General features: G+C 39.6%; 1 protein-coding gene across 2 annotated transcripts in view; it reads right to left on the bottom strand.

Annotated features, from left to right (window-relative positions):
* Window positions 1-3,193: 3,193 nt before the first annotated feature.
* gfra2b (GDNF family receptor alpha 2b) overlaps window positions 3,194-11,724 on the bottom strand; it is a 105,391-nt gene continuing 96,860 nt past the window's right edge. For both annotated transcript variants that reach the window (XM_053515596.1, XM_053515597.1), the window contains one exon: window positions 3,194-3,551. In XM_053515596.1, the coding sequence (XP_053371571.1) occupies window positions 3,414-3,551 (138 nt within the window). In that variant the 3' untranslated portion in view covers window positions 3,194-3,413. The remainder of the gene's footprint in view (window positions 3,552-11,724) is intronic.

Raw genomic sequence — 11,724 nt, 5'->3', positions numbered from 1 at the left:
ATTTTCACACACCATACAGTCAGGCCCAAACACTCGAGTCAGCACCAATCACTGATTTTTATTTCATCAGTTAGCAAACACAATCCGGTTTTGTCTAATTGTCTTAGCGAAGGACGATCTGGTTTAAGGAATATAAGCCATTCACAGCTCACAACCGCCGAGACCTGGATCTGCCTTCTGTTCGTGCAATGAAGTCGTACAGATGGATGTGTTTTTATTCTGACAGGCTGCGACAGCTTAATGGTACTCCTGTAATGCACAGGGGGAAAAAAGACACCAATTAGCATGCAGGAGAGATGTGAGGGGGAACGGGGTTAAGTGCGCTTTCTGTTCTGACGCGCCTCTTTCTCAGACAAAATAAAAGGCGACGCGATCAATCAGCTCAAGTATGATTTAAAGATCGGTCTTTCCTCGGCATGTTAAAATAAGACTGTGTTAAGATGTAAAAAAAAAAATATATCAATCATGATTTCTGATGGAATTTTGAAACAAATTAGTACCAAAAATGGTTACAAATTAAGTAGGAACATTATTATTATTATTATTATTATTATTATTATTTATAATATTGGTATTATTATTTTTTAAAAGAACAAATATTGTTTACATATTAGTATAAATATTAAGTGGAAATAAGACTAGACTTTATATCAGATTGTTTAGATGTAAATTATGCAGTAAGCACAGCTAGACTTAAATAAATAAACAAATGAATAAGCGCACTGCCAAACAAACAGTTAAATCTATGAATAGGGAGATCATCATCATTTATCAAGGATTAGGTAATCAAGGAAGCCGGAGTTTGTGATTGTGATTAAAATCTGATCAAAATTCAGCACAGCCTTATTAAATCAAAGCAGCAGGCACGAGAACAACTAATACATCAAATAGCGGAGCGGATAAACCATGTGACAGACACGAACACTGAATTCCTATAGGATTATAATATGTTGTATGGCGCACGCTGACATATGACGACAGATTTAGATCTTGCACTATATCGCCAAATGTTTGTGGACGACCCTCATATGTGACACATCAAATCAAATCAGGCATTAAGTCACACTTTGGGTGATTTGTCAGATTTCTGTTTCAAAAAGATCTATTTTAAAACCATTTCAAATCCACATTATTATTGGTCACATACATGACCATAGATGTTATGATACATTACAAAGTTGTACGTTTATCACTTTATCACGTCCGGTTGCTGAGACGGTCAGTGTGTATTTGTTTTGAGGAGGACCTCCAAAAAAATCAGTCAAAATCCTATTTTAGAATATTTACATGAGGATTCTGACATCAGCTTGATGGAGAAAGAAAATGCTTATCTTATGACAACTGGGGTCATCAGCGCGGATAGTGCTCATTAAATGTTTAAAATGGAAACTTTCTTAATGAAATTATGTTAGATGAAATAAAAAATTTGATACATTTCACTTACCGTACTGCTTAGCGCTGAACTAACCTGCGCGACTTAATCCCTGACTTGATATGTCACATTTGTGCTTTTCGAAGTTCTGCTGTTATATTAACCTCCACTTTTCTGAGAAGGATTTCCACGAGATTTGGGAGATTTTTGGCTGTAGGGATTTGTAATCATTCAGCTGCAAGAGCTTTAGTCAGACCAGGCACTCATGTTAGTTGGATTCATGTTACAGTAGGTCACGGTTAAGTTCATACAGCTTCACACCATGACTTTAAGGTGCTCTCTTTGTGCACAAAGGCACAGTTTTGCTGAAACGGGTTCGGGCCTCTTCGTTGCAGTGAAAGGAATGTATGCTGCATCATACAAGAACTTTTCACTGTATAGAGTTGTGTGCTTTTAACTTTGTGGCAACAGGTGGGGACGACCCACATATGGGAGTTGTGGAGGTCCACAAACTTTGGTTCAACTTCAAATAACATCTTCGCTGAGTAAGATTTTGATATCAACAAGATGAACATCTTGCCATTAATAAGTTCTAGACTATAGTCCTGCTAAATTCTCAATTAGGTGAAGTATTTCACGTGTCTGCGATGGATTGGCACCCCGTCCAGAGTGTACCCTGGGATAGGCTCTAGGCCCCCCGCGCCCCTGAATACAGGATAAAGTGGTATAGACGATGAGTGAGTGAATGAGTGAGTGAGTAGTTCATGTGTATTTTCTAAAACAGACGCCAGTTGTTTTGGTTGGAAGCCACATCACTCGATCAGCCATAACTTTGAAACCATTAACATTAGTTTTTTTTTAAGCACAAATCAGTGAAAAAAGTCAATTTTGGCAATTTTGGATCGCTCGTTGATCCTCTAATACAGATTTAAACAGAAACGGATGATTTCACATTTTTGGAAAGAGTCTCCAGTACAAGTGCTGCAGATTCTCTTATAATATCTTGAATATCTTGTAATACAGTATTGGTTGTAACATAAATTATTATTAAATGCAGCTGTATACTGGTAAAGAAAAGCTTTAAACAGCAACAAATTAAGCATAACTGTAAGCGAATGGCTATGAGATGAGAGAAAGAACACTTCAGGTCATGCGGTTATGAGAACATAATGAATGACAGAGGAGTGTGAGACAGTCTAATGTGAAGCAGCCGTCCAATTCATGTTTTATTCCTTACTTATAACTCTGAAGATAAACAACCAGACACGGCATTGTGGGAAAATCCAGCTCCACTGTCTAAATAAGTGTCGCATTTAGTGTAAAATATTCAGACACGATCAAGCATCAGCCAGTCAGAGACAACATTCATAATTCTAGTCATCTACTAGGAAACATAGTGTTTGATGACTGATTTAATAAAAAAAAACAAAAAAAAAACAAAAACATTTTGGTTAACTCAGACCTTTGCACCTGACTCGAGCTGTAAATTAAAAAGCATTTTACACATAAACGATGTGTCGTGCCATGTCAGACAGCCAGGTGGAGGTTTATTTTACAGATCTTCCCGCTCAACTGGATATAAATATACAGAAGAAGCTCAGTATTATGAATAATGCGTCGGTATCTGAAAGCCACACACTGTTTCAAATATCCACGAAACGTCTCCTGTGATTATATACCTGTACATCACAAAGACTTTCTGCATTCCTACTTCCTTTGGTTGTTCAATCCCAGATTTTTCTCAAGACTGCCCCCATTTACCCCCCGCCATTACCCCCCCCCCACTAACCCCCCTCCCCTGCACCCCATTAAGCCCATGTTGCTAAGCTAACGGGGACGTGGAGATACCCATTCTGTGCTGTAGGACTACACATCCGCGGTTGCTGGTTCTCTTCAATTTGACAACAATTGTTAAAAATGGCGTGTAAGACACACAGAAAAAGAGAGCGAAAGAGAAAGAGAATGACAAAGATCAATGTCAGGGTTTGGACTGAAGGTGTCCATCTGATTGTTTTGGTCCTTGTGGACTCGGGAGATTTATTTACACGACCTGAATGGCAAGTACGACGGACAGGACGATGGTTGCCATGGAGACGCCGGAGAGATATGCAGACGAGTGTCTGTCGTTCTCGGATTGGTGCGAGCCGACGGAGCCGTCCAGGCTGGAGTCCAGGATGGTCTGTAAAGGACAAGGAGAGGAAAACGTGATGTGGAAAACATTATGTGGCAGATTTAACTGTAACATAATAAGATATTATTACTAATATGAACTAAAATCAGTTATCGAACGAAAAACTCCGGTGAAGGTTAAAACTTAAGGTTGATTTTTAAACTTTTTTATTGACTTATTTAATACAAATCGTAAACATGTAAACAATTTTATACATTTTCATTAAAGTGATATACTACGGAGCCAAAGTGCAAAAACATTACCGAGGTCAAGAGGAATACAACAGGAACCCATACTGCCCACGAAACAGGACATTACGATAAATATGTACAAATTTTAGTCTACGAGATGCTGCACATGGTGCTTCAACACAACAATGGCTAAAATGCACTAACGTACTTGACCTTTCCGTATTTTCTGCTGGAAGACTGACCCGGAAGTATAAGTTTCAAATCTTTTTCTGTTCTATGTCCCATTTTTTTTTCTTCTTCTCAGAAATGTTTTTTTTCCTTTAACGGATTTCTTTCCCTGACACAGAATTATTTTTCCCTTGACAGAGAATTAGTGGCCAGGTGTTACGTTTCTCGCCTGTCCAAGCCTGGATAAATTGGGACGGTTGAGTCAGAAAGGGCATCCAGCGTAAAACCTGTGCCAAGTTGTGTGCAGATCAGATGGACCCCCTCGATGTTAGCAGCCAAAAGGCCAATAATAACATTTTTCCCCCTTTAGGGGCTCCGTGATATACAGTAGTATAGTAACTTCACATTCTTGGACACAACACGGATGAGATTATTGTATATATTCCTTTATAAGCTGCTTTAGTTAAAAGCTTGTAAAAAAAGATCTTACTGTAGGCGACCTATTTCTACAAAGCTAAATTTACTTTGTAGTCATTTTTAAACATTCATATGGTGTCAGATTTAATAAAATTTGGGAAAAAAACATTCATATCATCATCCTGTATTTGTTTTTGGTCTTATGTTGAAACTTCATTTCCCATCATGCACTTCATCACAGTCAAGTCGTCCTAATTGTATTCACCTGCACCTTGTCTTGTCTAATTAGTCTATGTAGTCTATAAAGTGTTCCCTTTCGATCGGTCCTAGATGTCATCTTATTTGTACCCCATGATTTTGTTTTGTTTTAAAATCTGTGCACTGCGTTAATAAACCACTGTCTGCACTCGGATCCTGTCTCTCCTCCATACATGACAATTCCTTGATTAATGTCCATTTTCAATTCCCCCCCCAATATGACCTCATAAAAGAATATCCCATCCCCCAGCTTGTTTCTTAGTTTGCTGTTCTCTGGAGGGGCGTGGCTTTAGCAAAGGAGTAAAATTATAAGGTATGGAAAATGCATTATCTAAGGGATATTATCAGTTCCAGCATAAACACACACTTTAAGGGAGCTCTCGAGTCCTGTGTTAAATAAATAGTAAGATATGGGACCTTTAAGGTTAGGCTCAGGTTATGTTGGTCACAATGCAAGCAGGAATGCAACACAATGCCTTTATTGTATCGGATCAAAAAGTGCGGAAAGATTTGATATTCACTCGAAAAACTGTAAGGGCTACACTAGATATTTGCTAACTTTAAGAACTTATTTATTTTAGCTGTGTAAGAAACTCTGATCTGATTTTATTTTTATTTTTTAGGGGTTGTCCAATGAAAAAGAGTGCCAGGTGCTGTGGAAAAAGTGTTTGCGCTTCCTGGAGCAACTGTCAGATGTGTGAGGACTTCAGTTCTGCAAACACCAGAACATGAGTGCTTCCTTCTGCCAGGATTCAAGTTTTGATTGAGTCAAACAAAAAGAAAATTGTTATAATAGTTGTTTAATTGTGTTTGAATCAACAAACCATTATTATTATTATTATTATTGTTGATATTGATGTACTATCAATCCAGGCTCTACCCCACTTTGTGCCCCAAATCTCCTGTAGCCTCCAGACCCCCCATGATTCTGTATACAGGTTAAGCGATATAAAAGATGAATGAATGAATAAATGAACCACCATGTAACCTCAGCAATTCAGAACCTAAGATTTTAGCTGAGTAAACCGTTTTTATTCTCATCAGGGCACTACTGGCTGAATAAAGCACACAGTGTTTACACATCAGTCAGAGATGGCTAAGATGACTGAGGGGACTGGGACGTTGAGCCAGCTACTTTTTTATATACCATACTGGGGCCGGGCTGAGTAACAACATCATTATGTCTTGTCTCCTGAGGGACCACAGCTAGCTTTTTTTTTTTTTTTTTTTAACCAGCTTTTCATTTTCCCTCAGTAATCGTAAGACCATGTGTTGTCAGAGCTGTCAGGATGCTCCTCCTCACTGGGGTAATTAATCAGCAACATCCTCATCACCGACATCTTTAATCCCTGAGTCTGCAAAACATTCAGACAGCTCCTCCCTCCATGAACATTTCAGGGTTCATGACTAACAGGGGATCATGCACTATGATGTCAGTGCCCTAAATATCCAGCACTGCCAAATGAACTAACTGGGATGTTAATCGCCGGAAAAGTTGACCTATTTTACTCAACAAATATTGTAAATCCACAAAATATTTAAGTTAAAAACGTCTTCTTTTTGTGTCTATCCATCCATCTAGCAAACTCTGTAGTCCAACTAGGGACCCTAGAGGCCATTAGTGACCACTGTATTTATTCCCATTTCACAAGTGTGGTATGACCTCTGGTCAACATTCACACACACGTTTACACACTACGGGCAATTTTAAAACAATAATTAGCCTAAATTGCATGTCTTTGGACTGTGGGAGGAAACCGGGGGAACCCAAAGGAAACCCATCAAGAGAACTCCATGCGCACAGACCCCGAGGCAGGAATCAGACCTGGACCCTGGAGGTGCAAGGCGACAGTGCTAACCACTAAGCCACCATGTCGCCCCTCTTTGTGTATAAATTTAATTTGCATGCCTAGATTTCAGTGGATTTAGTGGTTAAGGCATTCGACTACAGTTTGGAAGATCCCAGGTTCAAACCCCAGAACCACCAGGTTGCCACTGTTGGGCCCTTGAGCAAGGCCCTTAACCCTCAACTGCTCAGATGTGTAATGAAATAAAAATGTAAGTCGCTCTGGATAAGAGCGTCTGCCAAATGCCTAAATGTAAAATTTTGGGATTTTAACTCTTTTTTTGGGGGGGAAAAACTCAGCTAAACATTGGAATGCATTTTTGCATGGAATGAGGGTTGTGGAATTTGGCCCTGATTACTTACATTGTGAATTGTACATCAAGTGACAAACTTTATGGTTGGTGTGCAGAGCAGGAAAACTTACAATGCCCGACAGCAATGGTAATGTACAGAACAGTCGTGGCCAAAAATTTTGAGAATGACACAAATATTAGTTTTCACAAAGTTTGCTGCTAAACTGCTTTTAGATCTTTGTTCCAGTTGTTTCTGTGATGTACTGAAATATAATTACAAGCACTTCATACGTTTCAAAGGCTTTTATCGACAATTACATGACATTTATGCAAAGAGTCAGTATTTGCTGTGTTGGCCCAATCAACTTCTGGGCCAAATCCTGACTGATAGCAACCCATTCTTTCATAATCATAAATCTTTTTCCAGATGCCCCAAACAAACGGAAAGAGGATTCTTCGGAGAATATGACTTTGCCCCAGTCCTCAGCAGTCCATTCACCATATTTTCTGCAGAAGATCAATCTGTCCCTCAAGTTTTTTTTGGAGAGAAGTGGCTTCATTGCTGCCCTTCTTGACACCAGGCCATCTTCCAAAAGTCTTTGCCTTACTGTGCGTGCAGATGCACTCACACCTGCCTGCTGCCATTCCTAAGCAAGCTCTGCACTGGTGGCACTCCGATCCCGCAGCTGATCCTGGCGCTTGCTGGACTTTCTTGGACACCCTAAAGCCTTCTTAACAAGAATTGAATCTCTTTTCTTGAAGTTCTTGATGGTCCTATAAATTGTTGATTTAGGTGCAATCTTAGTAGCCACAATATCCTTGCCTGTGAAGCCATTTTTATGCAACACAATGATGGCTGCACGTGTTTCTTTGCAGGTCACCATGGTTAACAATGGAAGAACAATGATTTCTAGCATCACCCTCCTTTTAACATGTCATGTCTGCCATTCTAACCCAATCAGCTGTCAGAGTTGACAAGACGATTACTGATCTCAAAAGGTGATCTCAAATGATCTCAACAGGTCCTTTAATGACAGCAATGAAATGCAGTGGATGTTTTTTTTGGGATAAAGTTAATTTTCATGGCAAAGAAGGACTATGCAGTTAATCTGATCATTCTTATAACATTCTGGAGTATATGCAAATTGCTATTATAAAAACTCAAACAGCAACTTTTCTAATTTCCAATATTTATGTAATTTTCAAAACTTTTGGCCACAACTGTACATTATATGCACCTCACTTTGTAAAAAACAAACAAACAAAAAAACAAACAAACAAGCAAAAACCCCACAGACTTTTATACAGTATGCACAGGACAAGACAGTGTTAGAACTGTGATCAGGATTGTACGGAAAATCACATTCCAAAGGATCTCATCTTACGGCAGGATGTTTCCAACAGAACACTGTACAGATGGCCTACGAGTGTCATTAGGAGTCCCTGCCACCCCGCCCACTCACTGTTCACACTTCTAAACTCCAGTAAATGGTACAGACTCTGGGACAACCTGCTTCCTCAGAATGTCCCCAGCAATGGTCTGCCACTTCCACCTACATATTATCCTTAAACTAAACGTATATATGTGTGTGTGTGTGTGTTTGTATATATATTAGATGACCAAACCAAAAAATTTGTGTGTGCCAATTGTGTCAAGCCAATTGAACAAACAAAAAAAGTTGAGCAATAGTTTTACGGTTATATTGACTTGTATAGAACTTGAAACCTTATGGACGATTTGTCAGGATTCAAAAACATTCCAACCACAAGTATATTTTACTGCTGCACATTTCTGATTTGTACTACCATGTTCTATTCTACACCATGTTTTCAAAAGTATTACAGCCTACACAGCTTACCAGCCTACAATTTCTCCCAAGTTTTCCCCAAACTAAAGGTTAACTTGCACACAGTTGTACAGAATGTCTTTTTTTTTTTTGCTGTAGAATCACAATTCCCCTTTACTGGAACCAGCATGCCAATTGTCTTGTGCACAAAGTGAGCTTCTTCAAGACATATGTGTCTATTAAAGGTTGGAGGGTAAAAAACCTGATTGTTCATTACAGACCCCGGACCTCAACGACACCGTACACATTTAGGATGAACTGGAACGTCGACTACACCGCAGACGTCCTCAAACAATATCAGTGCTTGAGTAAACACAACTCTCCATGGCTATACTCATGGTATAGATCAAGTCGGGTTTAATCAAAACCAGCATGTTCATCAAACACAAATACAGTAGCTTTGCTACTCAGGTGTCCACTAACTTTTGGTGAAATAGCGTTTATCTGTGATATGTGCAACCTGGCAACTCTACTCGCTAGACATAAATGGTTGTGAAACTCCTGGTGGTTTAGCTGCTGCTCCATAACGCTTACACAGACTCCACGCTGTGCACAGAAGAGCAGATCTCTGCCGGCTCTCCATTCATTAATTACTTTATGAATAAATATTCTAAAACTTCTACTTTTATTTCACACAATTTTCATCATTCTTTATCCATTGTTCTCGTCGTTATGAAAAGAACTTTTTGGAATATCTTACAGGCATTATAATTAATTGCAGCTTAAAGCATCCTATTTCAACCCACAGCAGCATTCCAGTCTGTATTCCAGCTTTACTGCAGATTTTATTCATGTATCCGGCTGATGTTAAGTATGCGAGGAACGGAAGTAAATCTGAGGAAATTGTATTAGATGCTATTGTCAGCTTTAGCCTAAATAACCTTGTTACTTCGTAAATGATAGAAAGACCACACCCTCTTCTGGTTTGATTTCGAATATGATAACACTGACTATCGAATATGATAACACTCACTTATTGTATTCTGTATACTGGGGGGCCTGGAGCCTATTCCAGGAGACTTAGGGCACGAGGCAGGGTACATTTAAGCCCAATCCCAATTCTACCCCTTACCCCTACACTTAGCCCTACGCCTCCGTTTGGCGCGTTCACGTGAAGGGGTAGGGGTGTCTCATTCCTCTTTTGGTTGGAGGGGTAGGGATAAGGGGAAGGGCCAGATAGCCCTCCAAATGAAGATTTTTCGGGACCTCACTTCAAACAAAGGGCTAAGCGAAATTTTCAACATGGCTGCTCACTCGAGCAAGCAGACCCATAAATGTAACTAATTTTTGCCATTAATAAGGATTTTACAACAAAAAGAAAATAGAATTGGGATTGGGCTTTACTTACATTTTCTCATTATACATCTGAGCAGTTAAGGGTTGAGGGCCTTGCTCAAGGGCCCAACAGCAATAACTTGGTGGTTGTGGGGTTTACAACACACAATACACACAAAGAGGCAATTTGGGACACCAATAAGTCTAATCTGCCTGTCGTTGTACTGCTAGAGGAAACTATATTCCCCATATTATATATATATACATACACATATATATACACACTCACCCTAAAGGATTATAAGGAACACCTGTTCAATTTCTCATTAATGCAATTATCTAATTAAACAATCACATGGCAGTTGCTTCAATACATTTAGGGGTGTGGTCCTGGTCAAAACAATCTCCTGAACTCCAAACTGAATGTCAGAATGGGTAAGAAAGGTGATTTAAGCAGTTTTGAGCGTGGCATGGTTGTTGGTGCCAGACGGGCCGGTCTGAGTATTTCACAATCTGCTCAGTTACTGGGATTTTCACGCACAACCATTTCTAGGGTCAACAAAAAATGGTGAGAAAAAGGGAAAAACATCCAGTATGCTGGGTGAAAATGCCTTGTTGATGCTAGAGGTCAGAGGAGAATGGGCCGACTGATAGAAGAGCAACTTTGACTGAAATAACCACTCGTTACAACCGAGGTATGCAGCAAAGCATTTGTGAAGCCACAACACGCACAACCTTGAGGCGGATGGGCTACAACAGCAGAAGACCCCACCGGGTACCACTCATCTCCACTACAAATAGGAAAAAGAGGCTACAATTTGCACGAGCTCACCAAATTGGACAGTTGAAGACTGGAAAAATGTTGCCTGGTCTGATGAGTCTCGATTTCTGTTGAGACATTCAGATGGTAGAGTCAGAATTTGGCGTAAACAGAATGAGAACATGGATCCATCATGCCTTGTTACCACTGTGCAGGCTGGTGGTGGTGGTGTAATGGTGTGGGGGATGTTTTCTTGGCACACTTTAGGCCCCTTAGTGCCAATTGGGCATCGCTTAAATGCCACGGGCTACCTGAGCATTGTTTCTGACCATGTCCATCCCTTTATGACCACCATGTACCCATCCTCTGATGGCTACTTCCAGCAGGATAATGCACCATGTCACAAAGCTCGAATCATTTCAAATTGGTTTCTTGAACATGACAATGAGTTCACTGGACTAAAATGGCCCCCACAGTCACCAGATCTCAACCCAATAGAGCATCTTTGGGATGTGGTGGAACGGGAGCTTCGTGCCCTGGATGTGCATCCCACAAATCTCCATCAACTGCAAGATGCTATTCTATCAATATGGGCCAACATTTCTAAAGAATGCTTTCAGCACCTTGTTGAATCAATGCCATGTAGAATTAAGGCAGTTCTGAAGGCGAAAGTGGATTAAACACCGTATTAGTATGGTGGTCCTAATAATCCTTTAGGTGAGTGTACATGTGTATATACAGTATTTATATATATATATTAATGCTGGTAATTAATAAAAATCATCAAGTTAATCAGAATTATAGTTTGTGAGTAATCACAATTAATCACAATTTTAAAATGCATTATTTAATGTTTAATTTAATTTGCGTTAAAAATAGCAATGTATATATATATATATACACATTACAATACACCAGCTGAAATACTCCTCAGATGCATTTTTTTCACTCTGCTTCATTCCTCTTGCAAATGTGCCATTTCAGTGTTTATGTAAATGAGCTACTGCTGAGCCACGCCCTTCCAGAGAACAGCAGAGTGGGACACTTCAGGGGAAAATTCTACAGTATTTCATTATTTAAACCGTGGCCAAGACAGAAATAAAAGAGAAAAAAAAAGCAGAGAATGC

The sequence above is a fragment of the Clarias gariepinus genome, chromosome 17 (assembly GCF_024256425.1).
Source record: "Clarias gariepinus isolate MV-2021 ecotype Netherlands chromosome 17, CGAR_prim_01v2, whole genome shotgun sequence".
In the NCBI taxonomy this organism is placed as follows: Eukaryota; Metazoa; Chordata; class Actinopteri; order Siluriformes; family Clariidae; genus Clarias; species Clarias gariepinus.
Note: the sequence above shows the minus strand (reverse complement) of the source record. Positions and strands in the feature narration are given on the sequence as shown.